General features: G+C 48.5%; 2 protein-coding genes across 4 annotated transcripts in view; one reads left to right on the top strand and one right to left on the bottom strand.

The window, feature by feature from the left end:
• Positions 1-23918, top strand: part of LOC102452751 (cytochrome P450 4B1-like) — a 179226-nt gene that overhangs the window by 85081 nt on the left and 70227 nt on the right. The gene's annotated exons all lie outside the window — the stretch shown is intronic.
• Positions 1-23918, bottom strand: part of LOC102451250 (cytochrome P450 4B1-like) — a 96961-nt gene that overhangs the window by 25400 nt on the left and 47643 nt on the right. The window contains exons 1-3 of one of the 3 annotated variants that reach the window (XR_012905841.1): positions 8923-9172; positions 1846-1987; positions 707-751 (exon numbers count right to left, since the gene is read on the bottom strand). Coding sequence is in view for 2 of the 3 variants with exons in the window: in XM_075935927.1 (XP_075792042.1) it covers positions 707-751; positions 1846-1987; positions 8923-9108 (373 nt within the window). In the remaining variant the exon portion in view is untranslated. Of the gene's footprint in view, positions 1-706; positions 752-1845; positions 1988-8922; positions 9173-23918 lie in introns of those variants that run through there. The other 2 variants (XM_075935927.1, XM_075935928.1) reach the window with 2 other exon arrangements.

Below are 23918 nucleotides of genomic sequence, written 5' to 3' on the forward strand. Positions count from 1 at the left end.
GCTTTGGAATGATCTGTTGCAACAGACATTGGCAGGTGGGAGACATTCATACTCAGGGTTATCCTCATGCACAAAGTGTGGGTCTACTCAGTGTGAGTGGCAATTTGACCTCAGCGTGCATGCGCTTGGTTGAATCCACGCCCGGTTTGCTCAGTTTGCAGAGAAGAAGATGGCGGTCCTGTAAATTCAACCTCATTTCTGAGAGTCAAGCTCGGTTCTTTCCTTGTCAGACATCCGCAGTGACACCTGCCAACCCATTTGACTGCAGAGAGGTTGCCATGGTGGCACTGAGGACATAGTCTGAAGACCATGAACCTGAATATGAGTAACTGAGGGTATCATTTGGTCTGAGCAATCTTTATTATGCGTTGGTTATGGGTGACAGTATTGAGTGTCATCTGAAATATCAGATATTAGGCACTGGGCAGCAAAATTCTGGATTAAATGGAGAAATGGTCTAGCCTAATAGAGACCACAGTCATCCCTAACAGCTTTCAATCACAGAATGGTCATCTTCTCTGGTTTTATAATAGCAAGGAATACAATAAATCTAATTACAAGAGAAGTGTGCGGCCCACCATGAATGGTTGAAGCAAGACAGCAAGGATTAGAGCTGTATACTTGGGTTAATACTCCAGCACCTAACATGCTCTCGATTCATTCATGAAACTGGTCAAGAGGATGGACAAAGAATGATTCTACATACCGATCCAGGGAATTAAGAATCTGTACGCTGTCATATCCTTGGGATCTGTGGAATTCAACAGAGTAGATCATTATAGTGTTAGGGGTGACACACTGCGAAAACGAAAATGTAGATGTGTTTCTGGTATGAATTCTTCTAATAATGGTGAAGGAGCTCAGGTAACTAGGAGCTTAGAGGTACAGGAATTAGCAAAATATTGAATTGTCATTTACCACACGATTAGTACATTTTAAAGAGAGCCTTTTTACTTGTAGATGCACACCAGACTGGGGAGGAGGAGGATGGGAAGACGACCATGGAAGCTTTGAAAGATTTTATTATGGAGGAATATGCCTCATCTTCAAAGGAATTTATGTGTGAGGTCCATGCTATATTAGTGCTGAATCAATGCCGAGAAATTAGGGTCATCCAGACTGGAACCACATTTAGGATGGGCAGCAAGAACTTCCTCTCTGAAAAAGTTTTCCCATTCTACACAGAATCGTGTTGAAATATACTTGGAGATAGTAATCTCTTCAGGACTGGGACTGTCAGAATCCTTAGGTACTGCAGGAGCTGTAACAATAATGCAGGTGGCCCCTGACTTGCAGTGTGATTGGTTCCCGGGGAAATGTCGCAAGTCGGAGGCATCGTAACTTGAACCCTCATTTACCATAGATGCCACGTGCTGTTGTAAATGGTGGCCGAGCACATAAGTCAGGGGGTTTCAGCTCCTTCCACACTTACAAAAATGGTGGTAAGTGTAGTGGGTCGGAACTCGGGGGGGTCGCATGTCAGGGGTTTCCTGTAATTAGAGCTTCCTACGCCAGAAAGAGAACGCAACTAAAAACTGTGGGATGTCAACTAGTAGACTTTCTATGCAGCTGATCCTTGGAACAACTTAGATCCTAGGAAGCCCTAAGCCAGACACATTTCTGAGGAGGAAGGTGGTGGGTTTAAATTTCACATTGCGGGTGAATATTGAAAGTGTCCCGACATAACTGGGAAGGAGTGGGCACATGGGAAGAGTGTAAAGGAGAGAACTGCAATAATTGACAGAAGACACATGCAGGAAGAGGAGTCCAAACGGCTTTCTGTGAAACAACACTTGAGGGGGCATCGAGTGGGAATCTCTCTCAAATAAGAGCCAATGACTTTACCTCCATGGCCAAACACAGTTTTGGCGTAATCAGGGTGGTGGATTACTAAGGAACACAGGAAGCTCCCAATCCATACCGGAAAGGCATACGGGTACTTTTTTGCCCAAGATGAAAGGTGCTTTAATTCTCTCTCTTGAGTAATCTGCAACGATAGGGAAAAAGAGAACGCAAGAAAGAGTTTAGGGAGACAGGAGTGAAATTCACCTCAGCATGGAAAGTCTGCACAAAGTCTTCTCTGCAGGAGATGGTGAGCAGGTGGAGTGGACTTGCAATGAGGGGCTATGCACCTTGACATGACTCCATCCACCCCAAACTGGCTGGGGTAGAGAGGACCAACATCCAACACTTAGTAACTATGCAGTACTAGAGGGAGCTCTGTTGCAATCCTTTGAATATCAAAATGGGAAAGCTTAACACATCCCTGGTACTGGGGAAATGGATTGTTCTTTTAGAGAAATTTCTACCTGTAAATTGCTGTCAACATTTTCCTCTGCAATGTTTAAATAAAAAACTGAAACCAAACACCTGAAAAAGTGTGTGTTAGTTACAATTATTAGGCTGATAGCTATTAAATATTCTCCTGTCACACTGTTTAACTATGAATATATAGTACTGTAGTAAAGGAAACAAGCAAGCAGCTAAGCTTCCTAGTTAAGCAGCAGTTGGACAGAAAAGGAGCTGCGGATTACAGTGGATGAGGAGCTGGATATGAGTCAACAGTGTGTCCTTGTAACCAAGAAGTCTAACAGCATATTAGGGTGTATTAGGAGGAGCATTTCCAGCCGATCTAGAGTCGTGATTGTTCCCCTTTATTCAGCACTAGTGAGGCCGCATCTGGAGTATTGTATTGAGTTCGAGCACCCCACTACATCTACAGATGTGGACGCATTGGAGAGGGTTAGGGTTAGGGTTAGCTTTGCATCAAAAAAGGGAAAAGGACAAAAATAAGATTTTCCTCTGCAAAATTTTTGCCCTAATCAAAAAGTCATTTTTGTGGCCAAAATTACATGTTGACAAAATATCAAGTTTCTACTAAAGGATGTTGCAAGATCTAAAGCAGTGCAAAATCAGAAACCACATTTTAAACTAGTGACACTTAGATCTCCTTAGATCCTTAGATGTTTAAGAACCAAATAAGTGATCAAATTACCCAAAAGACCCACAGACATGTGAATTCATAGAAACATAGAATGCTAGGGCTGGAAGAGACCTCAGGAGTCATCAAGTCCTGCCCCCTGCCCAAAGCAGGACCAACCCCAACTAAATCATCCCAGCCAGGACTTTGTCAAGCCGGGACTTAAAAACTTCTAGGGATATTCCACCCCCTTGCTAGGGAACTCATTTCAGTGTTTCAACCACCCTCCTTGTGAAATAGTTTTTCCTAATATTCGACCTAGACCTCCCCCGCTGTAACTTGAGACCATTGCTCCTCATTCTGCCATCTGCCGCCACGGAGAACAGCCTCTCTCCATCCTCTTCGGAATCTTCCTGCAGGGAGTTGGAGGCTGCTATCAAATTCCCCCTCACTCTTTCCTTCTGCAATCTAAACAAGCCCAAATCCCTCAGCCTCTCCTCTCTCCTCCTAAGTCATCTCCTCCAGCACCTTCATCATTTTAGTTGCCCTCCACTGGACCCTCTCCAATGCGTCCACATCTGTAGATGTACAGAGGAGGGCTCGAACTCAACGCAATACTCCAGATGTGGCCTCACCAGTGCTCAATAAAGGGGAATAATCACGACTCTAGATCTGCTGGAAATGCTCCTCCTAATGCACCCCAATATGCCGTTAGCCTTCTTGGCTACAAGGGCACAGTGTTGACTCATATCCAGCTCCTCATCCACTGTAATCCCCAGCTCCTTTCCTGCCCAACTGCTGCTTAACTAGGAAGCTTAGTTGCTTCCTTGTTTCCTTTACTACAGTACTATATATTCATAGTTAAACAGTATGACAGGGGAATATTAGATAGACAGACAGACAGATAGAGCTATCACATTTTTACAGCCAAATGACTGACCAAGTATTATTTTATCAGCTACAACTGGCTGTAAACACTGTAAAAGCATTCTGACTCGTTAATAGCTTAGATTGGTTAGTAATTAAATCACACGGCCTTGGTCTATGCTAGGGTGTTATTTCAAAATAACTCCCCTTATTTCAAAATAACAGGTGGAGTGTCCACCCTTCCACGCCCGTTATTTTGAAATCGTAACTGCTGCTTTTCAAGAGGAATAATGCTTATTTCAAAATGGTTATAGCTCTGCTGCTGCTATTTCAGAATAACCACCCCCCAGAGTCAATCAAATTCCTCCCCAGTGCTTCCTGGGGCTCTAAGTCACAGTAGCAGATCCACATAAGTTCCCAGTGTAGACATTCCCACAGTGTTTTACTGTCATGTGCAAAAAACACCCTCAGGAGACACATTAAAGAGACAGTTGCCACTTACAAGCCAGAGGCTGAATGTCATGACTTTAAACATTGACTGGATGACAACCTGTTTGCATTTTGATGCTGGGAACTTTGCCGTTGGGCGCAAAAATGCATAAATCCCCCGATGTCTGCACCATGAAACAATGAAAACGTTTGAAATAAACATTCCCCCTGTTCACAGACACAGCAGAATTTGCTTAAAGGGCTGGAGCTGGAAATGACTCAATTCTTTTGCGGCTGTATTTTTCTTTTCCCCCACACAAACATTCCACTGACATACAGCTGTGGTCTCCGTTAAAGAGTAGGACAGGAAAGGCATCACTGGGTGACTGATGCCCCGATTTTAGAGGAACAGGCCTGGTATTCAAAGCTTTGTCCTATATATAGGGGCCCTGCGGCTGGAGATACTTTAAATTAGGGATGTAAGCAACTAGTCGACTTCTGCTTCTCGGATAGTCAACTAGTGACTCGACTAGTTACTTCCCCCCCACCTTGATTCCTCCACTGGTCTCATGCTCCCCACGGTGCTTCCACCTTTGAAATGTAGCAAGAGACAACAGGGCTCTTGCTACATTTCAAAGGCAGAGGCGCCCGTATCGACTAATTGAATAGTCGATGCAAATTCCATCGACTATTCGATTAGTTTGTTCATCTAAATTTAACATCCCTGCTTGAAATGGCTGCTGTAGCCCCAGCGACAGGGGCTGGGCAGCGCTTCAAGGCTGGCTGGGGGAGGCTAGCACCACGGCCGGGCTTAGGAAAATGGCTCCCGGGGTGAACTTGTATTTTGGCGCCTCTGGAGTGTCAGTATGTAGTAGCGTCGGTGAAAATGTCCGAAATAAAGCCAGACTCTCAAAAGTTTTCGCACATTTAGTCCAAATATTGACACAAAATGAGATTCACTTTTATTATCATAAAGGATGTAAGTCACAAAAACATTAGCGCGGGAGGTCAAATAAACTGACCATGAAACTAAAGGCTAAACTAATGAATAAGGACAAATACGAAATGCTGTTCACCAAGATGTTAAGAGTCAGCAGGCAGCGCTGTGAGCCATTGCTTGTGACAGGATTGTCAGCCCCGTCCTCCTCCATAGACGGGGGGTGGAACTGGCGTTTCAGGAGATGATGGACAAGGCACGTCCTTGGCGCACACAAAGGAAGCTGCTCAGTCCTTTGCTCCCAGGCTGCAGGGCCTGCTATTGTCTCTGCCCCTTCTTTGCAAAGGGAATGGTCATTATCAGTCCTTTGGCCAGGCCTTTCCTTTAAGAGCTACGTGGGGGAATGGATTCGTTCAGATTAAACAGTCACGCTAAGACGTGAGCCACAGAAGGCGGCTGCTGGGTGTGAAGGGCATCAGATCGCGAAATGAAACAGCCGGTGAAAAATGGGTCACTCACCCTTCAGTGGGTTCTTTCGCCACAGTCTGGGCTGATCTGCAGAAGCCCTGGCAGCTCCCTTGTCACAGCTCCACTTCCTTCTGATGCCTGGTGCCTGGCCTACAGCTCAAGATAAGCTGTCGGGGGCTGCATCTTCCTGCACCAACCGTCCTGCTGCAGCCCTCTGGCTACTCCTGACTCATTTCAGACTGAGGAGGGGATGGAGGAGGCCACTTTGACTGCGATTGCAGAGAATGCTTAGGCACCTGAAATCTCTGGGGTATTTTTGTTTTTGTAAATAACGTAGGGTGCATCGACGCTGCACCCTTAGCTCAAAATAAGTTACACAATTTGAGCTTTGCAAATTGCGTAGCTTATTTTGAGTTCATTTCGAAAAAGCTTATTTTGTAATTTGGCATCTCTACACAGCGCCAAATTTCAAAACACACCGCTATTCCGAAAAGTCCCTTAATCCGCATGGAACCAGGTTTACAGGGATGTCGGAATAGCGAGCCTGTTATTTCAAAATAATGGGCTTGTTTCAAAGACACAGAATAGCTATTTCAGAATACTGGAAGTATCCCAAAATAGTGCCGCAGTGTAAACATATCCTTAGAAATTAGCTGTGGATTTCACAGTACACACAAATCCTGAAATATTTCCATCAGTAATAATTAAATTATTTACAGGTAGGGAAAGCAAGAAAAATGCTGCTTGAGATCTTGTTAAGGGTTAAAATTCAGTGATATAATCTTCTAAACTGGGCTTGTTACAAATGGACAAGTGAATAAATAGTTTAATCGACAAATCATGTCCGGTTTTTGGATATTTATTTTGTATATCTTGACAGGTGATATTGCCATTTAGGGCACGTCTACACTACAGGACAACGTTGAATTAAGATACGCACCTTCAGCTACGTTAATTGCGTAGCTGAAGTCGAAGAAGCTTAACTCGGCTTTTGGCGCTAGCTGCAGGAAGTCGAAGGAAGAACACTCTTCCTTCGACTTCCCTTCCTCCTTGTGGCAGCAGTGTTAACTGCATCGACCGCAGTGCCTCTCTCACTTTGAATTAGTTGGCTTGACTAGACCCACTAATTCAAACCCTAGAAGATCGACAGCAGTAGTTTCGATCTTCCTCTGCAGTATAGACATACCCTTAGTGTTTTTTTCTGTTTTGTTGTAGTCATATTGGTATCAGAATGAGAGCCACAAGATAAGTGAAGTAATATCTTTAATTGGACCAAATATGGTTCGTGAAAGAGACAAACTTTGGCACTCCAGAGAGCTCTTCTTCAGGTCTGTGAGAGCTTAAAAGGGCTAATCTTTCACCAACCAAAGCTGGTCCAAAATCAAAAAAGGTATTACCTCACACATCTTATCTCTCTCTTCCTATTTTAACAGCTTTAAAACTTGAACTATTTAAGTCTCAACGTCTACTGTCATTAAAAAAATTATCAGGCTCCCCCCCCCCATAATTTCCCACAGCTGTGAAAGTTATAAAAAGACAAAAAGCTTAAGAACATCTATTACACAACGTTATAAGAAATAAAAGAGTGCATTCCACCACGCCCATTCATAAACCGCAGCAGCAGGGGTGAAGCATTTCAGAGTGGGGTGGAGGATGAAACAGAGCCTATATGCACACTGCGTTCCTTCTGTGCAAGTCTCAACAATCGCACCTTATCCTCAGATCCTCACACGAAGAACCCCAGTGACTTCCAAAGAGTGTTTGCAGGTTAAGGTGGGAGCAAAGCAAATTTCCTTATTCTTAATCTTGATGTAATAACAACACTGTGTCCAGCAACAGCTTTGACAAGGCCTCTGCCCTGAGAATTTTCAGCAAACTGAATGCACAACTCGTAGTTAACACGTAAACAGAACCCGGGGGTGTGAATTAGTGATCAAAAGTTGAATGAAAGGTTTGTGTTTCAGCTAGCCAGGCACCACCCCCGCTGTGATTCCATTTCCCTCTTCTGTTGGGAGTAGATTTGTAATAGTGTAGTCAATTAACCGATAAGTAAAAGCTTATAGGTCCATTAACGCTATAGACTACACACATTTTCCTCCCCCGCCCCCAGTACATTTTTTAGCAGGCTGTCCAACAGCCCAGCTCAGTCCTGGCTTGCACCACGTCTGGGAGTTCAGCCCAATCCCTGGACAGGGGCAGCTGCTACCTCACATTGCTGCCTCTGACACAGAGGCAGCAGCCCAGAGTGACAGGCAACCAGTCCACAAGGGGAGCTGGTTTTTAAACGTAGCTGGGAGGCTGCACATGGGAGAGCTGATCTCAGTAACCCACTTATCTCCTCCTGCCTCATATTGGGGAAGCAGCAGTCCCCCCCCCCAAACACACACACGTCCTCCCCAAAAAAGTGAGTGGTGCTTCTGAGCCAGCCAGGGGAGCAAGGAGGGCAGGACCTTCAGCTGCTGATGGGGGAGGGCACAATTTAAAGGTGTCCCCCCCCAACAACTGAAATGTCAGACTCCCCGCCCTTCCCTAACCTGAGCAGCCTTCCCCCTTTCCGACTGCTCCAGTCTCAGCTATTTGGTGCCCATGCTCCTTGTTTATCTCCTCTGTCATGGCGCTCTCTCTCTCTCTCTCTCTCTCTCTCTCTCTCTCTCTCTCTCTCTCTCTCTCCCTCTCCCTCTCCCTCTTCCTCTCCCTCTCTCCTTCAACCCCCACCAAACTCAGACTCTTCCAGCACAGCCTGCCCCACCCTCTCGCCACAGGGCTCCCTCAGGGGCCCTCTGTCCTGGGACGATGGGGAGCCCCCCTCTCCCTGTGCATCCACCCTGCTGCTGCTCACACCAGAGCAGAGGAGTTACCTGAGACAAGTGAGCGAGGGCCTCTCTCCTCCCTGACCCGGGTGGAGCTGGCTGCTGGGTTTCCAGGTTTTCCCTCCTGCTTAGCCGGCTGGCCCCAGATAAGGTCACCTGAGACTGCTGATGTGCGCCCCTATCAGCACATCACCCTGAGCTGCCCTCTTCACCCATATCTAGGGCCGGCACTGGCTAGCACCCACACCTGCCTCTTCTGCCAAAAGTTCTGCCCCTTCCAGGGGCACAGAGCCAGCCCCCCACCTTGGCCAGTGCCCCGGCTGTTCTGTGCCGAGATCAGTGACCCTATCCCAGATTTTCACACTTTCTGTGTGCCCCCCCCAAACTGCCCAGGACCCTTTCCTAACACACACTTCCACACACCCCACTCTCTGTATTTACCTTCGCCCTTCCCCCCTGAGCTAGGTGTATAACCCCACGTCTTTCCCTACCTGAGCGTAGTGGCCGTACAGCCAGTGGCTGGGGGGACCCGGGAAGCTCTCCAAAGCTTTGAGGAGCTGCTGTCTCTTGTGGTACAGCTGGGTCACTTTCAGCAGCACACAGATGAGGCAAAGCCCCGGAGCCAGGTACAAAAGCAGAGAGGAAGGGTTTGCTATTTTCTCCAGCACAGAAGCCATGGCCCTGCCTTCTCTGGGGCCCTGACAGGCTCTGAATCTCTCCCTGCGCTCACATGGCTTATGTATCTGGGGAGCCAATTGTGAAAGCGATAGAATTCCCTCCCCTCTGCACGCCTCCCAGCTTGCCTGTAATGCTGGGGGTTGGGTTACCCGCCCAGAATGAAGCTAAGGGCTGAATCAAGCAGCCTCACAGCTAAGCCTCTGCATCGCCCTTTGTAAGGACGGTAGGGGAGGGTTAAAGGAGGAGTAAAGAGAGGGGCGATATTTATGCAACAACCCACCATGTATGTATGTCCTATCGTGAAGCGTGGGATGTGTCCGGTGCCCAAACAGCACTCCTGGGACCGGGTCTCTGACGGGGGCGCGTAGGCCCTCAAGTAAATAAGCGCTAACGGTCAGTACCGCTCTGTCGGGCTTGTTCCCATTAAGCCCAGCATCGCTCTGGGGGGCAGGGCAGGGGCACTGCTCCAGCAGGGACTGCAGAGCTCTCCTGTCCCTTGGAGGACTTAACACAACACCCCATCTGGGGTGCACACCAGGGCAACTCTCTGCCCCCGAGTCTCAGTCTCTGAGAGGAAATGGCCCGGGTGTGAAGCTGGCAGGCCCGGGTGTGAAGCAGACGAGTGGAGAGAGAGAGGCGCTCTCCTTATCCCCTCTCCTCCTTCCTTCCCGCCTTGGGTCCGCATCCAGCCGAGCCCCCTGGCACGTCGCTCGGAGCTGAGAGGGTCACTAGAGTCTGTGGCCGAGAGGGCTCTGAGGGCTCTGCCAGCCATGGAGCCAGGTCCCCCACCCCTGCGGCTCTGATCGGCCATGTGAGAAAAGGGGGCTGGAAACTGAGGGGAGCTTCAACCCCCTGCAGCAGCACAGCAGGAGGGGGAGGGAACAGCCTGGCCACCTGCATCAGCACACCAGCCAGAGGAGCAGCCGCCCTGCCCTGCCCTGCCCGGCTCTGGCTTCCCTCCGCCAAACTAGAAGGAGGCGGGGAGAGAGAGAAGGGGTGGGGCTGCCTCTGGGACTGCCCCGCACGTGCACTGAAGTTCTTTTGGGGGGGGCAACATCCCCAGCTCCCCCCCAGTTTTGCCCCCTGCGTTTTGGGCTTCTGCTGCATGGCGAGTGCCAGGGATCTGGGATTCAGTCCTGCTGCCCCCAGCTTCAGTTTTGCGGGGGAGGGGCGGGGGATCAGGGCTTCAGCCCCTCAGCTCCTGCTTTCAGCCCCACAGGGGTTCCTAGGACTTGGGGCTTCAACCTTTGGGGGAGGAGCATGCTGGGGATCAGGGTTTCAGCCTGCAGGCGGTGGGGGCATGCTGGGGACTGGGTGCTGGGAGGGTGCTGGGAATCTAAGGGTGGTGGTGCCCAGGATTGAGGAATCAGCCCAGCAGGGGAAGGGACCTCACAAGGTAGAAACCAGAAGGGAGCACCATCTACTGAAAGGCATGGGATGCGTAGTCCTAGGGATGGGGGTTCCACGGCCACCACCCCCAAAAGGAAACGACGGGTGGTGGTGGTCGGGGACTCCCTCCTAAGAGGGACTGAGCCATCCCTCTGCCGTCCGGACCTGGAATCTCGAGAGGTGTGCTGCTTACCGGGAGCTCGCATTCGGGATGTCACTGAGAGGCTTAGCAAGCTGATCAAACCTTCAGATCGCTACCCCTTCCTGCTTCTCCATGTAGGAACGAATGATACGGCCAAGAATGACCTTGAGCGGGTTGCTGCGGATTATGTAGCACTGGGAAGAAGGATCCAAGACTTTGGAGCGCAAGTGGTGTTCTCGTCCATCCTCCCTGTTGAAGGGAAAGGACTGGGCAGGGATCGTCGAATTGAGGACGTAAATGCGTGGTTGCGCAGGTGGTGTCGCAGAGAGGGCTTTGGTTTCTTCGACCATGGGACTCTGTTCCGGGCATTTTGAGACACTTGAATGAGAGGAAAGTGATCAGGAATAGTCAGCATGGATTCACAAAGGGCAAGTCGTGCTTGACCAATCTGATTAGCTTCTATGATGAGGTAACTGGCTCAGTGGACATGGGAAAGTCAGTGGATGTTATATACCTTGACTTTAGCAAGGCTTTTGATACGGTCTCCCACAATATTCTTGCCAGCAAGTTAAGGGAATGCGGATTGGATAAATGGACGGTAAGATGGATAGAAAGATGGCTAGAAGGCCGGGCCCAGCGGGTAGTGATCAACGGTTCGATGTCAGGATGGAGGTCAGTTTCTAGTGGAGTGCCCCAAGGTTCGGTTCTAGGACCGGTTTTGTTCAATATCTTTATTAATGACCTGGATGAGGGGATAGATTGCACCCTCAGCAAGTTTGCAGATGACACTAAGCTAGGGGGAGAGGTAGATACGCTTAAGGGCAGAGATAGGGTCCAGAGTGACTTGGACAAATTGGAGGATTGGGCCACTAGAAATCTCATGAGATTCAACAAAGACAAGTGTAGAGTCCTGCACTTGGGACGGAAGAATCCCAAGCATAGTTACAGGCTGGGGACCAACCAGTTAAGTAGTAGTTCTGCAGAAAAGGACCTGGGGGTTACAGTGGATGAGAAGCTAGATATGAGTCAACAGTGTGCCCTTGTAGCCAAGAAAGCTAATGGCATATTAGGATGCATTAAGAGGAGCATTGCCAGCAGATCCAGAGATGTCATCATTCCCCTTTATTCGGCTTTGGTGAGGCCACATCTGGAGTACTGTGTCCAGTTCTGGGCCCCCCACTACAAAAAGGATGCGGACGCATTGGAGAGGGTCCAGCGGAGGGCAACCAAAATGATTAGGGGTCTGGAGCATATGACCTACGAGGAGAGGCTGAGGGACTTGGGTCTGTTTAGTCTGCAGAAGCGAAGAGTGAGGGGGGACTTGATAGCAGCCTTCAACTTCCTGAAGGAAGGTTCCAAAGAGGATGGAGAGAGGCTGTTCTCAGTAGTGACAGATGGCAGAACAAGAAGCAATGGTCTCAAGTTGTGGTGGGAGAGGTCCAGATTGGATATTAGGAAAAACTATTTTACTAGGAGGGTAGTGAAGCATTGGAATGGGTTACCTAGGGAAGTAGTGGAGTCTCCATCCCTAGAGGTGTTTAAGTCTCGGCTTGACAAAGCCCTGGCCGGGTTGATTTAGATGGGATTGGTCCTGCCTAGAGCGGAGGGCTGGACTTGACGACCTTCTGAGGTATCTTCCAGTTCTGATTCTATGATAAGGGGATGGTTGGATGAAATAACATGATCTTGGTAACTAATTGACCATTCATTTCCAGTTGGAAATAGGTCAATGGAGGGATGATAGGAGTTGCTATAGGGAACTTTCTGGGTGTCTGGCTGGTGAGTCTTGCCCACATGCTCAGGGTTTAGCTGATCGCCATATTTGGGGTCAGGAAGGAATTTTCCTCCAGGGTAGATTGGCAGAGGCCCTGGAGGTTTTTCGCCTTCCTCTGTAGCATTGGGCACAGATCACAGCTGAAGGACTCTCTGCATGTTGGGGCCTTCAAAGTATTGGAAGGCTTCAATATCTGAGACATAGGTGAGAGGATTATTCTAAGAGGGGTGGGCGAGATTCTGTGGCCTGCACGGTGCAGGGGGTCAGACTAGATGATCATAATGGTCCCTTCTGACCTTAAAGTCTATGAGTCTATGAGTCAAGGATCTGGGCATCAGCCGGGGGGCGGGGGGGGGGCTGTTAATTCAGTGTGGGAGGGGAAATCAAGATTTCAGCCCTGCAGCAGGTTCCAGGGATCGGGACTTCAGTCTGCATCCCCCCCACCCACCCCTCCTTCCGAAGGGTTGCTAGGTGTGCGGTATTCACCTGGACAGTCCACTATTTTCACCTCCTGTCCAGTAAAAAATATCAGAAAATACCAGACACCTAAAATGTCCGGTACTTTCTGATTTTTTTCCCCAGCCAGGTGGCGAAAATCCCGGGTGCTTACCAGGTTCCGCAGGGGAGCTGTCTGGCCCGGAGCAGGGAGACAAGGTGGTGGACAGCTGCCAGCAGCCTGTTAGAGCCAAAAAGCCGCACAAGCTTTTCTTAAAGGGGCCATACTTTTTTCCTCAACAACTTTGGTCACCCCCCCTTTTTTTTCCTCAACAGAATTTTTTCCCGGATTTTTTTTTCTTTCCGGGGGTGGGATCGGTATTTTTGGTTAAACCATCGGGTAGCCCTACCCCTTTGGGGTGCACATGGGGAAGGGTGACACAAGCTCTTGACCCCACCCCCCACATCTTTACTCCTCCATCACACACATGCTGCCTCTGCACCCTGTTTGAGAGCGCCTCCTGCTGGCCACACATAGGAGGCTGCTGTGGCTGTGCTGACCATGACTGACCAGCAGAGGATGTGCCAGCACAGAAAATACAGCAGAATTTGCCTGGTTTTTTTAAAAAAAAGTCGGGACACCGGTGTGAAGGCTTAAATAAGGGACTGGCCTATAAAAAATGGGCAAAACGATAGCACGGTGTCCAAAATAATGCACACTGGCTTCTTTTCATTTACGTTCTTATGTTTAAGGCTTGAGGGCAGAGCTCCCCTCCCCCCTCTGGCCCCCACCAATCCTTCTATACAAACTCTAGGGCCCAGCCGGAGAAGGAGGCCTCAGGGCTGTATGGCACAGCCTTGTGCATAGACATAGCATGAGTTTATATTCGACGGGGTAGGAGAGGAGGGCAGGGTCTAGCAGGGCTCAAGCCAGCTCCAAATGATAGGTTCCAGGGAAGGAATTTGAAAGCAGCTCAGGGTGTAAGGAGGGGAGCCTAGGGGCTGTGTGTGGACGGTGGGTAGCTCAGGATGCAAGCAAGTGGTAGAGAGGGGCTCTGTGCAGGAAAGCGTAGCCCAGGGTGCAGGGAATGGGGAATGACGGCTGTGTGAGGACAGGGGAGAAGCTTAGCATGCAGGCAGAGGGTTACTAAGGGTTGCATGCAGGCATGAGGTAGCTAGAGGCTGTGAGCAGCCAGGGTGTAGCTCAGAGTGCAGGGAACGGGTAGCTAGAGGCTGTTTGCCAGGAGGGTTCCCCTCTGGGGGTTCCCCTGTTCCCTGTGGGCTCTGCCAGCCATGGAGCCGGGTCCTCCACCCCTGCAGCTCTTCCCGGCTGTGGGAGCGCACAGGCCTGGGAGCTGAGGAGCCACTTCAGCCCCCCGCATCAGCACCCTGGCAACATCCAGAGGAGCAGCTGCCCCATGGCTCGGGCTCCTGCCTCTAACATGGCCAGGGGGCAGGGAGAGAAAGAGCAGTGGAGCTGTTCCCTGGGCTGTTGGCTTGCTAGAGAGTCCCGCAACTGTGCCCACGGGCTTTGGAGGCTTCTCCCCAACAGGGAACACTGGGAATGCAGGCCTCAGCTCTCCTGCTTCCAGCTCTACCTCTCCTGGCTTGGAGGGGGCAGAGTTCAGGATTGGGACAGCCTGTGTGTGTGTCCCTGGATCGGGACTTCAGCCCCAAATCTAAAAGGCCTGTCAGACACCCTCCCCATCGGGAAACCCTGCTCCTTGGTGCACATGGGGCAGGGGCCACAAATCCTTCACCCCTCCCCCCCAAAACTTCACCCCTCCGTCACACACAGGCTGCCCCTCCTCCTACTGGCTGCCTGGCTTTCTGCCTCCGCTCCCTGCCTGAGAGCGCCACCTGCTGGCCACCGCCCACTGCATCCACATGCCAGCCACAAAGAGGAGGCTGCTGTGGCTGCGCTGACAGTGTCTGACCAGCAGGGGAGCACTGGAATAGAAAATATGGACAATTTGCCCATTTTTTTAAAAAGGGGGGGAACCCATAAAAGGGCTTAAATAAGGGACTGTCCCCTTAAAAACAGGATAGTCACCCTATCAATAAAAATACACAGCTGTGGCTCCACCGTCCCTCCCACCCCGACTCCCTCATCTTCCTTTCTAAGTGTAGAATTGGTGTTGGCCATCTTCCTTTCCAAGTGCTTATCAGCCTCTTATAACTATTTAGTCTTTAAGGTACTACTGGACTATATGTTGGTTTTTAAGTCTTTCCTGTTACAGACTCACTCGGCTATCCCTCTGAAGCTTATCTACTCACTGTCTCTTTTTTCCTTCCTTCTCTATATTTTTTCTTCCTCTCCCCCTTTCCCTAATTCATTCTTGGATCTGGACTTCCATCTGAAGAAGTGGGCTGTGCCCATGAAAGCTCATGATACCATCTACATGTTTTGTTAGTCTTTAAAGTGCTACCAGACTATTTGTTGTTTAAGTTTTTCCTGTTACAGACTAACTTGGCTATCCCTCTGAATATTTTCTATGTTAACCACAAAGAAGTGTTTAGCCAAACTACACCTACAATGGTAAAGCACAGCCATGGTTTTGACTAGAACCCACTGCGAAAATTTCAACCGAAATTCGTGCTTTTGACAGAATTCTGCTTTGAAAAAAATCTTGCAGTGCTTTTCTACTCCACTGGCAGGTTTAGCTTTGTTTAGTTCCAAATTACTTTGTGTTGTTTTTTTTGGCCTTTTATTTAAAAGTGAAAGTCGGAACAAAAAACTATTGATGATCGGAGAACCATTTTTTAAAATTGTATTAATATGATTTTTTAAATTTCATTTTGTGGGAAATTTTGATTCCCCCCTCCCCCCAGGGTGTGTATGTGTGTAATGCATTTGATGTATGCAACCTTTCAAGCAATTTAAGATTAGTCAGGAAACTGTTGCAAAGTGACTACTTGCAACAAATTGCTTGGGAAAGTTATGTTCATATCTTTTGGTGTTTCCTTAGCCACCCTGGGAACTTTTACCTCCGGAAGAAAAGAGTAAGGGGGCAATAGGCAGGTCTGTATAGCAATATCCCAAGACTCATTCTTCAGGGTAACAGTGTGGGGTGAACACCCCATCACTAGCTCTCTTCCCCTCCTTCACCAACATGGGTCACTGGCAAGCCGCCTAGTCTCTAAGGGTGTCAGACCACAGGATTAACATGGAGATAGCAGTAAAAGCCCCTACCCCACTGCAAAGCTCTTTCTCCCTCATTGGGGCATCAGGGCTTGAACTCAAGTTGCTGGGCTGGTGTCCATCTCTATGTGGCTGACTTTCAGGTGGATGGTGACCCAGGCAGGGTCAAGCCCTGGCTGCCCATGCAGTGGCATCTATGGGATCTGGGCATGTGATGAATATGAGCTGCTAAGGAGAGTCTGACTTACCTGGAGAGTAAGGAAAGGGTTAAGCAACTCTGAAGATACACCTGAGGGAGGGTGCTCCAGGCATTCAGCCAATGAAATGCAGATAGGAATTTTGAACTGAGAGAGGGGTTTTGTTTCCTCTCTCTTACTTTGTTTTTTTAGATCAGAGCAGTTTTTTCCCAGGTAGCAGGAGAGATGGGCTCTCCCAGGAATGGACTCCTTGAAATGTGTAAGTAGGGAAAAGTTTAAGTCATCCATCAGATTTTATTGTTTTCCTTGTTTGGGAGTTTGGAAATCATGTCTGAGCTGGTTAATTGTTTTTCTCTTTTGTAACTAAGGATTACAGCCTAGGGATTCTCCCTGAATCTATTTCAATTCATGGCTTTTAACACCTAGTCATTTGCTATGCTTGCAACAGTAGTCTTGTTTTAATAATAAAAGTGTTTTCTTTTTGTTTTAATTAACCGATATAGGCTGATTTTTGTGTCCTTAAACCTATGTGCCTACGTTGCCCGGGAGGAGCAGAGCCCCATTGTTCTCTGCGGATTCCCTCTGTTTTCCCAACTCTAAGCAAAATGAGGTTGGGGGTAGAGGGAGAGCTTTGCCTCAGGGAGGGGATTCCAAGTGATCTCTTCCCTGGAAAAGGGATTATTTTATATATTTTTTATTTACACTTGGTGGTGGCAGCAAACCAATCGTCTTTCTTTTGGGTCTCAGGGAAACTGAGACCGGACAAGTTTGTCTCTGGGGACTTACAGAGACAGGTTCTTACAGAGTTCATTCTGCTAGCCAGCCCCCATATCTATACTTGAAGTGTTAGGTTGGGGGATTGAGCTATGACAGGGGGGTTTCCACTTCCACCATTTCTGTATATTCTAGGGTCTTGGCCCGTCCTGTGCAGCAGGGGCCTCTGAGGCTGCCTCAGGCCCTGTGGCCAGGAGTAAATATGGCTACCTCTCTGGCACCACCTCCTGCTGCTCCTATTGGCTCCTCTATAACCAATCAGAGTGGTGGGGGGGAAAGGTCCTCAGCCCTGAGAGCCCCACAGAGCGCGCAGTCCAGAATTCTGGTGGCGCAATATTAGAGTTGTGGGGGCTTGCTGGAATTAGCAACACTTAATTATATGTGGACTAGTTCTTATGTTTCCCTCTAGCTTTATCCATATTCACCCATCTCTACTGGTCTTTCTAATACACTGGGAGCAACTTGGAAAGCCTGTAAAAAGACACCTTTACAGAAATACATCCTAACTCCCTCCCCCAGGTCATAATCCAAACCCTCTGCTCTCCCCTACCCTAGGTCCCTACACAAACCCCTCCCAGATCCTGTACCCCCATAATCCTCTCCTGCACCCAAACACCCTCCGAGACCCTGCACCCCATTCTCTGCCCCAAGTCATCACACAAACCCTCTGCAGTCTGCACCCGCTTTTTCCCTTCTCCCAGGTCACAATTCTCTCCCAGACTCTGCCCCTCCCCCAGGCCAGAATCCTCTCCTGCACCTATATTCCCACCCTGACCTTATACCCCAATCCTATGACCCATGTCACAACCCCCTCCTTCACCCAAACTCCCCCTCAGACCTCACACCATCTCCTGCACCCCAGTCCCTTACCCCGGGCACCCTCCTGCTCCCAACTTTTATCCTAGACACACCCACCCCCATCTCTTTCACAGAAAAGTGTGGCCTTTGACCACTTTCCAAAATTTTGGAGTCCCCCCCCACACAAACTTATTGCCCACCTCTGATCAAAATCTTTGAGTCTTCTCTCCTTTTCCATGTTATGCCTCACTTTCTAGTTAGCTCAGGTCTTCAGCTAGAACAATAAAGCAAGCACAGCACAAAGCCTTGTTTCTCGCACCTCCCTTCTCTGTGGGGTCCAAAATTAGAATACATCTTAGAGCTGAGGGATAATGTTATCGTTCCACTGAATGCTATTGTCTGTAAAACAGAAGTCTCAGAAATGGAGATTTACGGAAGGGTGAAGTGAAAAGCGTCTATTCAAAGAAAATGCCTTTGTTTTAAGACGGAAACTGCTACAGAATTAAACCAGTTACGGCAGTTTGCACCAGCTAAGCAGGTTCTGGCTCTTGATTTCCAGGGTCTGTAATGATTTAAGCCTGCAATTGTGTGGACAAAGAGATCTGTTTAGAGCCATCTGAAAAGGCAGCCGGCAGGCCCATTTCAATCAGTCTCGCCCACACTCATGATGACTCATGGCATATGCCTGGAATATGACTATTGTGTTCCCTACAGGGGTAGCCCCTCCCTCCATAGGCCAGCCTACTGAGCTGAAAGGCACCACTATGCTCAAATTATAGGGTTTTTTCAGTGTAAGATGTGAGTCGGGGGCAACACTCGAGTTATAACTTGGCAGTAACTCGGCATTGAAGACAAACCTTGATTAAATAATTAAATAATCTGCTGTAGATTACACATAACGAGAATCAGGGGCTAAAGTCAATACCCCTAAAGGAAAGGGCAAGTCAGAGCAGACACAAGCAGGAAAATCCCTGCTTGAGAAGTGATGCATTTATTGGGAGTGGTTTTGAACATAACCAACTCATTTTGGCTATTTCCCAGCACTCTTGTGGCATGGTGATGGGAATGAATTTGGATAGATGGATGAATAAATGAGAAACACATGCTCTAAATATACAGAATAGTGCTCACTTGTTTTTACTAAGGCTGTGTCTAGACTATAAAGATAAATCGGAAAAAGAAATGCAATTTGTGGTATGCAAATTGCATTTTTTCTGATTTACTTCCGAAAGAGGCTTTTCTGACATTTGGCCTATCTACATGGGACCAAATGTCTGAAAAAAACCCTCTTTTGGAACATCCTGCTTCCTCGTAAAACGAGATTTATAGGAATACTGACAAAATGTGTCTGCTTTTCCGACATTTTTTTTCCAGAAAAGTGGATGCATTCCTTGGAAGTGGCAGAGCTTTTCCAGGATCCCTCCAGGATCTTGGAAAAGCTCTGTAGTCTAGACATACCCTAAGGTTTATCAATGTTCAATTATTAGAAATAACTGATGTTTTCATAAGTAGCTTGTCAATTGTTCTAGAGGACTCTAAGGTGACGTTTAGACTGCAAGCTTCTTTTAGAAAAACTTCCTCCGAAAGAGAGTGTCCACACTGCAAAAGTGAATCAAAAAAGTGATCTGCTTTTTCGAAAGAGAGCGTTCAGACTGAATGGATGCTCTCTCGCATGTAAGCTGTGATTGCTATGAATGGAATGGCCCCCAGGGCACCTGTATTTTTTCCTCTTTCCTCTTCTTGCAAAGAACTCCCTCTTCCCCATCCGCACATGCCTTTTTGCAAAAGAGCTCTTTCAAATGAGGATTACTAATGCCAGAACACCCCCTCTGTTTTTTCGATTTTCTTGCAGAGGAACGCAATTGCAGTGTGGATATTCCTCAAGTTTTGTTGGAAAAACGGCAATTTTCTGACAAAACTTTGCAGTTTAGATATACCCTAAGCAGGGGCAGATGACCGTTTTGTGGGGCCCCTGGCAGCATAATTTCGCGGGGCCCCCCTTTGCCACGGCGCATGCGCGGGGCTTTTTGAAGCGCGGGGCCCGGGACAGCCACCCCATTCGCCCTGCCCTATATCCGCCCCTGACCCTAAGAGATCCATTGGTTGCTTATAGCCATCTATTGTGCCTTTTTTCTGATGTGTCCATAACTCCCTATACCAACACGTGCTACTTCTCTCTGCTACATGCTCACTATGTCTGTCAATCATTTATTAATCCTTTAGGGTATGTCTACACTACCCCGCTAGTTCGAACTAGCGGGGGTAATGTAGTCATCCGCAGTTGCAAATGAAGCCCGGGATTTGAATTTCCCAGCTTCATTTGCATGAAGCCGGCCGGCGCCATTTTTAAATGCCGGCTAGTTCGGACCCCGTGCCGCGCGGCTACACGCGGCATGGACTAGCTAGTTCAGATTAGGCTTCTAATCCGAACTAGCTGTACGCCTCGTTCCATGCGCGGCTACACGCGGCACGGACTAGCTAGTTCGGATTAGAAGCCTAATCTGAACTAGCTAGTCCATGCCGCGTGTAGCCGCGCGGCATGGGGTCCGAACTAGCCGGCATTTAAAAATGGCGCCGGCCGGCTTCATGCAAATGAAGCTGGGAAATTCAAATCCCAGGCTTCATTTGCAACTGCAGATGACTACATTACCCCCGCTAGTTCGAACTAGCGGGGTAGTGTAGACATACCCTTAGAAACTTAGGCCACATCTTCACTTGCAATGTCAGAAATCCATCTGATGGCATTCAATTTAGCAGGTCTAGTAAGGACCCACTAAATCAAATGCTGATGGCAGCACCAATCAGCATTCAGTTTCCTGACCATGGGTGCCATCAGCTTCCCTCAACGGTTTCCCTTACTCCTATTCCGCATGAGGAGTAAGGGAAGCCAATGGGAGTGTTTGGTCCCATCAACCTCCAGCTGTTGAGGTGCATACCTTAAGCCGACCTTCCGGGTCTAGTATAGACCTGGCCTAAGAATGGAACCTTAATATGAAAGTAACAGGTTTTCCTATAAGGCTTAGCTGCTAACAAAATCATTATTAAAGCTTAGCAGCAATTCTAACCATTGTTTGACTGACATGGGACCAGATTTTGACAGCCGAGTAGCACCTTATTCACATTCTGTATCTTTTCACCCAAATAATATATTTCTGGTCTCCGCAGAATTCCACTGATCCTAAGCCTCTTGTGATTCACACGGTGGCCTGGTTCGCTCTGTCCTATCATATTTCATTCTCCTTTACCTCATATTGCTGGTGATAGTCATGAGGGAAGCAGAAATATGTGTCATGCCACGAGGGATTGTGTTTAATAGCTAACTCACAAAAAACAGCTAGGACAGTAACTGAAAACATGTGAGTGAAATGCAGGAAAGCTGAGAAACCAGAGTTCAGACTGAGACATGGGACTTAAGTTCTATTCCTTAGCTCACGTCAGCATAACAAGTGGGGTTTCGCAGGGGTCTGTTATGGGACTGGTTCTGTCCAATATCTTCATCAGCGATTTAGATATTGGCATAGAGAGTACCCTTATTAAGTTTGCAGATGATACCAAGGTGGGAGGGGTTGCAAGTGCTTTGGAGGATAGGGTCATCATTCAAAATGATCTGGACAAACTGGAGAAATGGTCTGAGGTCAATAGGATGAAGTTTAATAAGGACAAATGCAAAGTCCCTCACTTAGGAAGGAACAATCCGTTTCACACATACAGAATGGGAAGTGACGGTCTGGGAAGGAGTACAGCAGAAAGGGATCTAGGGGTCATTGTGGATCACAAGCTAAATATGAGTCAACAGTGTGATGCTGTTGCAAAAAAAGCAAACATGATTCTGGGAGGCATTAACAGGAGTGTTGTGAGCAAGACACGAGAAGTCATTCTTCCGCTCTACTTTGCGCTGGTTAGGCTTCAGTTGGAGTATTGTGTTCAGTTCTGGGCACCACATTTCAAGAAAGATGTGAAGAAATTGGAGAAGGTCCAGAGAAGAGCAACAAGAATGAGAAAGGTCTCGAAAACATGAGTTATGAGGGAAGACTGAAAGAATTGGGCTTGTTTAGTTTAGAAAAGAAAAGACTGAGAAGGGACATGATAGCGGTTTTCAAGTACCTAAAACAATGTTATAAGGAGAAGGGAGAAAACTTGTTTGTCTTGGCCTCTGCGGACAGGACAAGAAGCAATGGGCTTAAACTGCAGCAAGGGAGGTTTAGATTGGACATTAGGAAAAACTTCCTGACAGGGGGGTTAAGCATTGAAATAAGTTGCCTAGGGAGGTTGTGGAATCTCCATCACTGGAGATATTTAAGAACAGATTAGATAGACATCTATCAGGGATGATCTAGATGGTTCTTGGTCCTGCTGTGAGGGCAGGGGACTGGACTCGATGACCTCTCAAGGTTCCTTCCAGTTCTATGATTCCATGATTGTAACTCAGTATCTCGAACTATATCTACACAGCAGCTTTATTTCAGAATAATGAATGTTATTCCAAAATAAAATAGGCCGCGTCTACACTACAAGCAGGTATTTTGACATAATGTTGAAACAATGTCAAGCTGGAGGACATCTTACTCCAACTCCTGTAACCCTCATTTAACCCTGTGTAGGCAGTGCCAAAAGCCGAAATAAGTTATTTCGATGTAAGCTACACAATTGTCGTAGCTCAAGTTGCGTAGCTTATTTTGGCTTTAGCCCTGCGCAAGGCCATGCCACTCTGTTGCAAATTGAAGACATTCAAGTCTTGGCTACTCCCGCTGGTTCGCAGGAACGATGCTTTGCCCTGGGCAGTCTGGCCTGACTGCTCTGAAAGGAAACAGCCATTCGCTCAGCTCGTTTGCCACATTCCAGTCGGGTCACATTGCTGTCATGCCGACCAAGCTTGCTCCTGCGCCAACCAGCCCCCATTAAGCGCACCTGTAGCGTTCCACCCCGCAGGATTGGGGCAATTCGTCACGTTCAGCTGTCCCAATTAGTCCTTTGGTTACCGATCGGGGTGGTGGGGGACCTGGGCCCACCCCCTCTCCAGGTCCCAGCCCAGGACCCTAAGGGTGGGCGTCCTAAATGCACCGCCCGACCGGGAGGGCTACGGCCGCAACTCACTGGTCCCTGGGGATTTCCGACCCAGTCCTGGGCTACTTCCTCCGCCCCTTTTGGTTCTGTCCTGCCGCGCTTGGTCCGGCGGGGCGCCGAGTGAGACTTACCCTCTCCGGCTGCAAGGTTCCTCCGCTGCCGGCCATGGAGTACCTGCCAGTCCCGCCACGTCCTCCGCTCTCCGCACCGGCCACCTCGCCAACCGGGCAGGAAGCCGTCTGGCTCCCGGCCGACCGGCTTTTGAAACCGGCGTCCCTGGACTGGGACGCCGGCGCATGCGCCCTGGGGGACCCCCTTTTACAAGCTTGCGGAACATCAAGGGCGTGACCTCTACCTCATCAGGATCTTTAAGGTTTTCATTATCACTAAATAGGATTACCCCACCGCGATCTCGCAGAGGGCTTCTCCCCCTGTGACCCATGAATCGCACTTGGGACTGGGCTCATCCATAACCTCTATGGAATCGTATCTAGCCCGCACAGCTTTTCATAGCATGGCCCACAGCTCCCCATGGGACCCCCTAAACACCCGATGTACTACAGGGTCGGGGGAAAGTTTACCCAGGACCCTCACCTCAACCTTCCCCAGTGCTATGCTATCCGCCCCCTGATCATATACACGGAGTAACCATTTGGAGACTGTCTCCTTTGGTTTCCGGCTCATTTACTGCTGCAAATCCTGTAATTCGGGGACAGTGAAATTCCTAGTTATGGTAGTTTTTGTAACTTTATCTGTCTCCTGTTCTTTCATTATACTAACCACTGGAGCAAGGGAGCATGAGGTGTTACAGGATCCTGTTCCTGGACTCATCTGTTTGGGAGGCATGATCTACTTCATCTGCCTCCTCCTCATCACTCCAGATGTTCCCATCCCAGTCCTCCGGGTCCCAATCACCCTGTCTGCATAGTGCTACCCACTTTATTTTTCTTAAAGGCAGCAACACATTTTTCAGTCGTCTGTCTCCCTGCTGATACCAGGAGTTTACTTAACTTCCTCTCCTGCCTGTCTGCAAAAGTTTGTGCTTCTCTCATACTCTGCCTGAGCAGCTGGGTGGTGTTTTCTGCTTGTTCTAA

The sequence above is a fragment of the Pelodiscus sinensis genome, chromosome 9, assembly GCF_049634645.1.
Source record: "Pelodiscus sinensis isolate JC-2024 chromosome 9, ASM4963464v1, whole genome shotgun sequence".
NCBI lineage: Eukaryota > Metazoa > Chordata > Testudines > Trionychidae > Pelodiscus > Pelodiscus sinensis.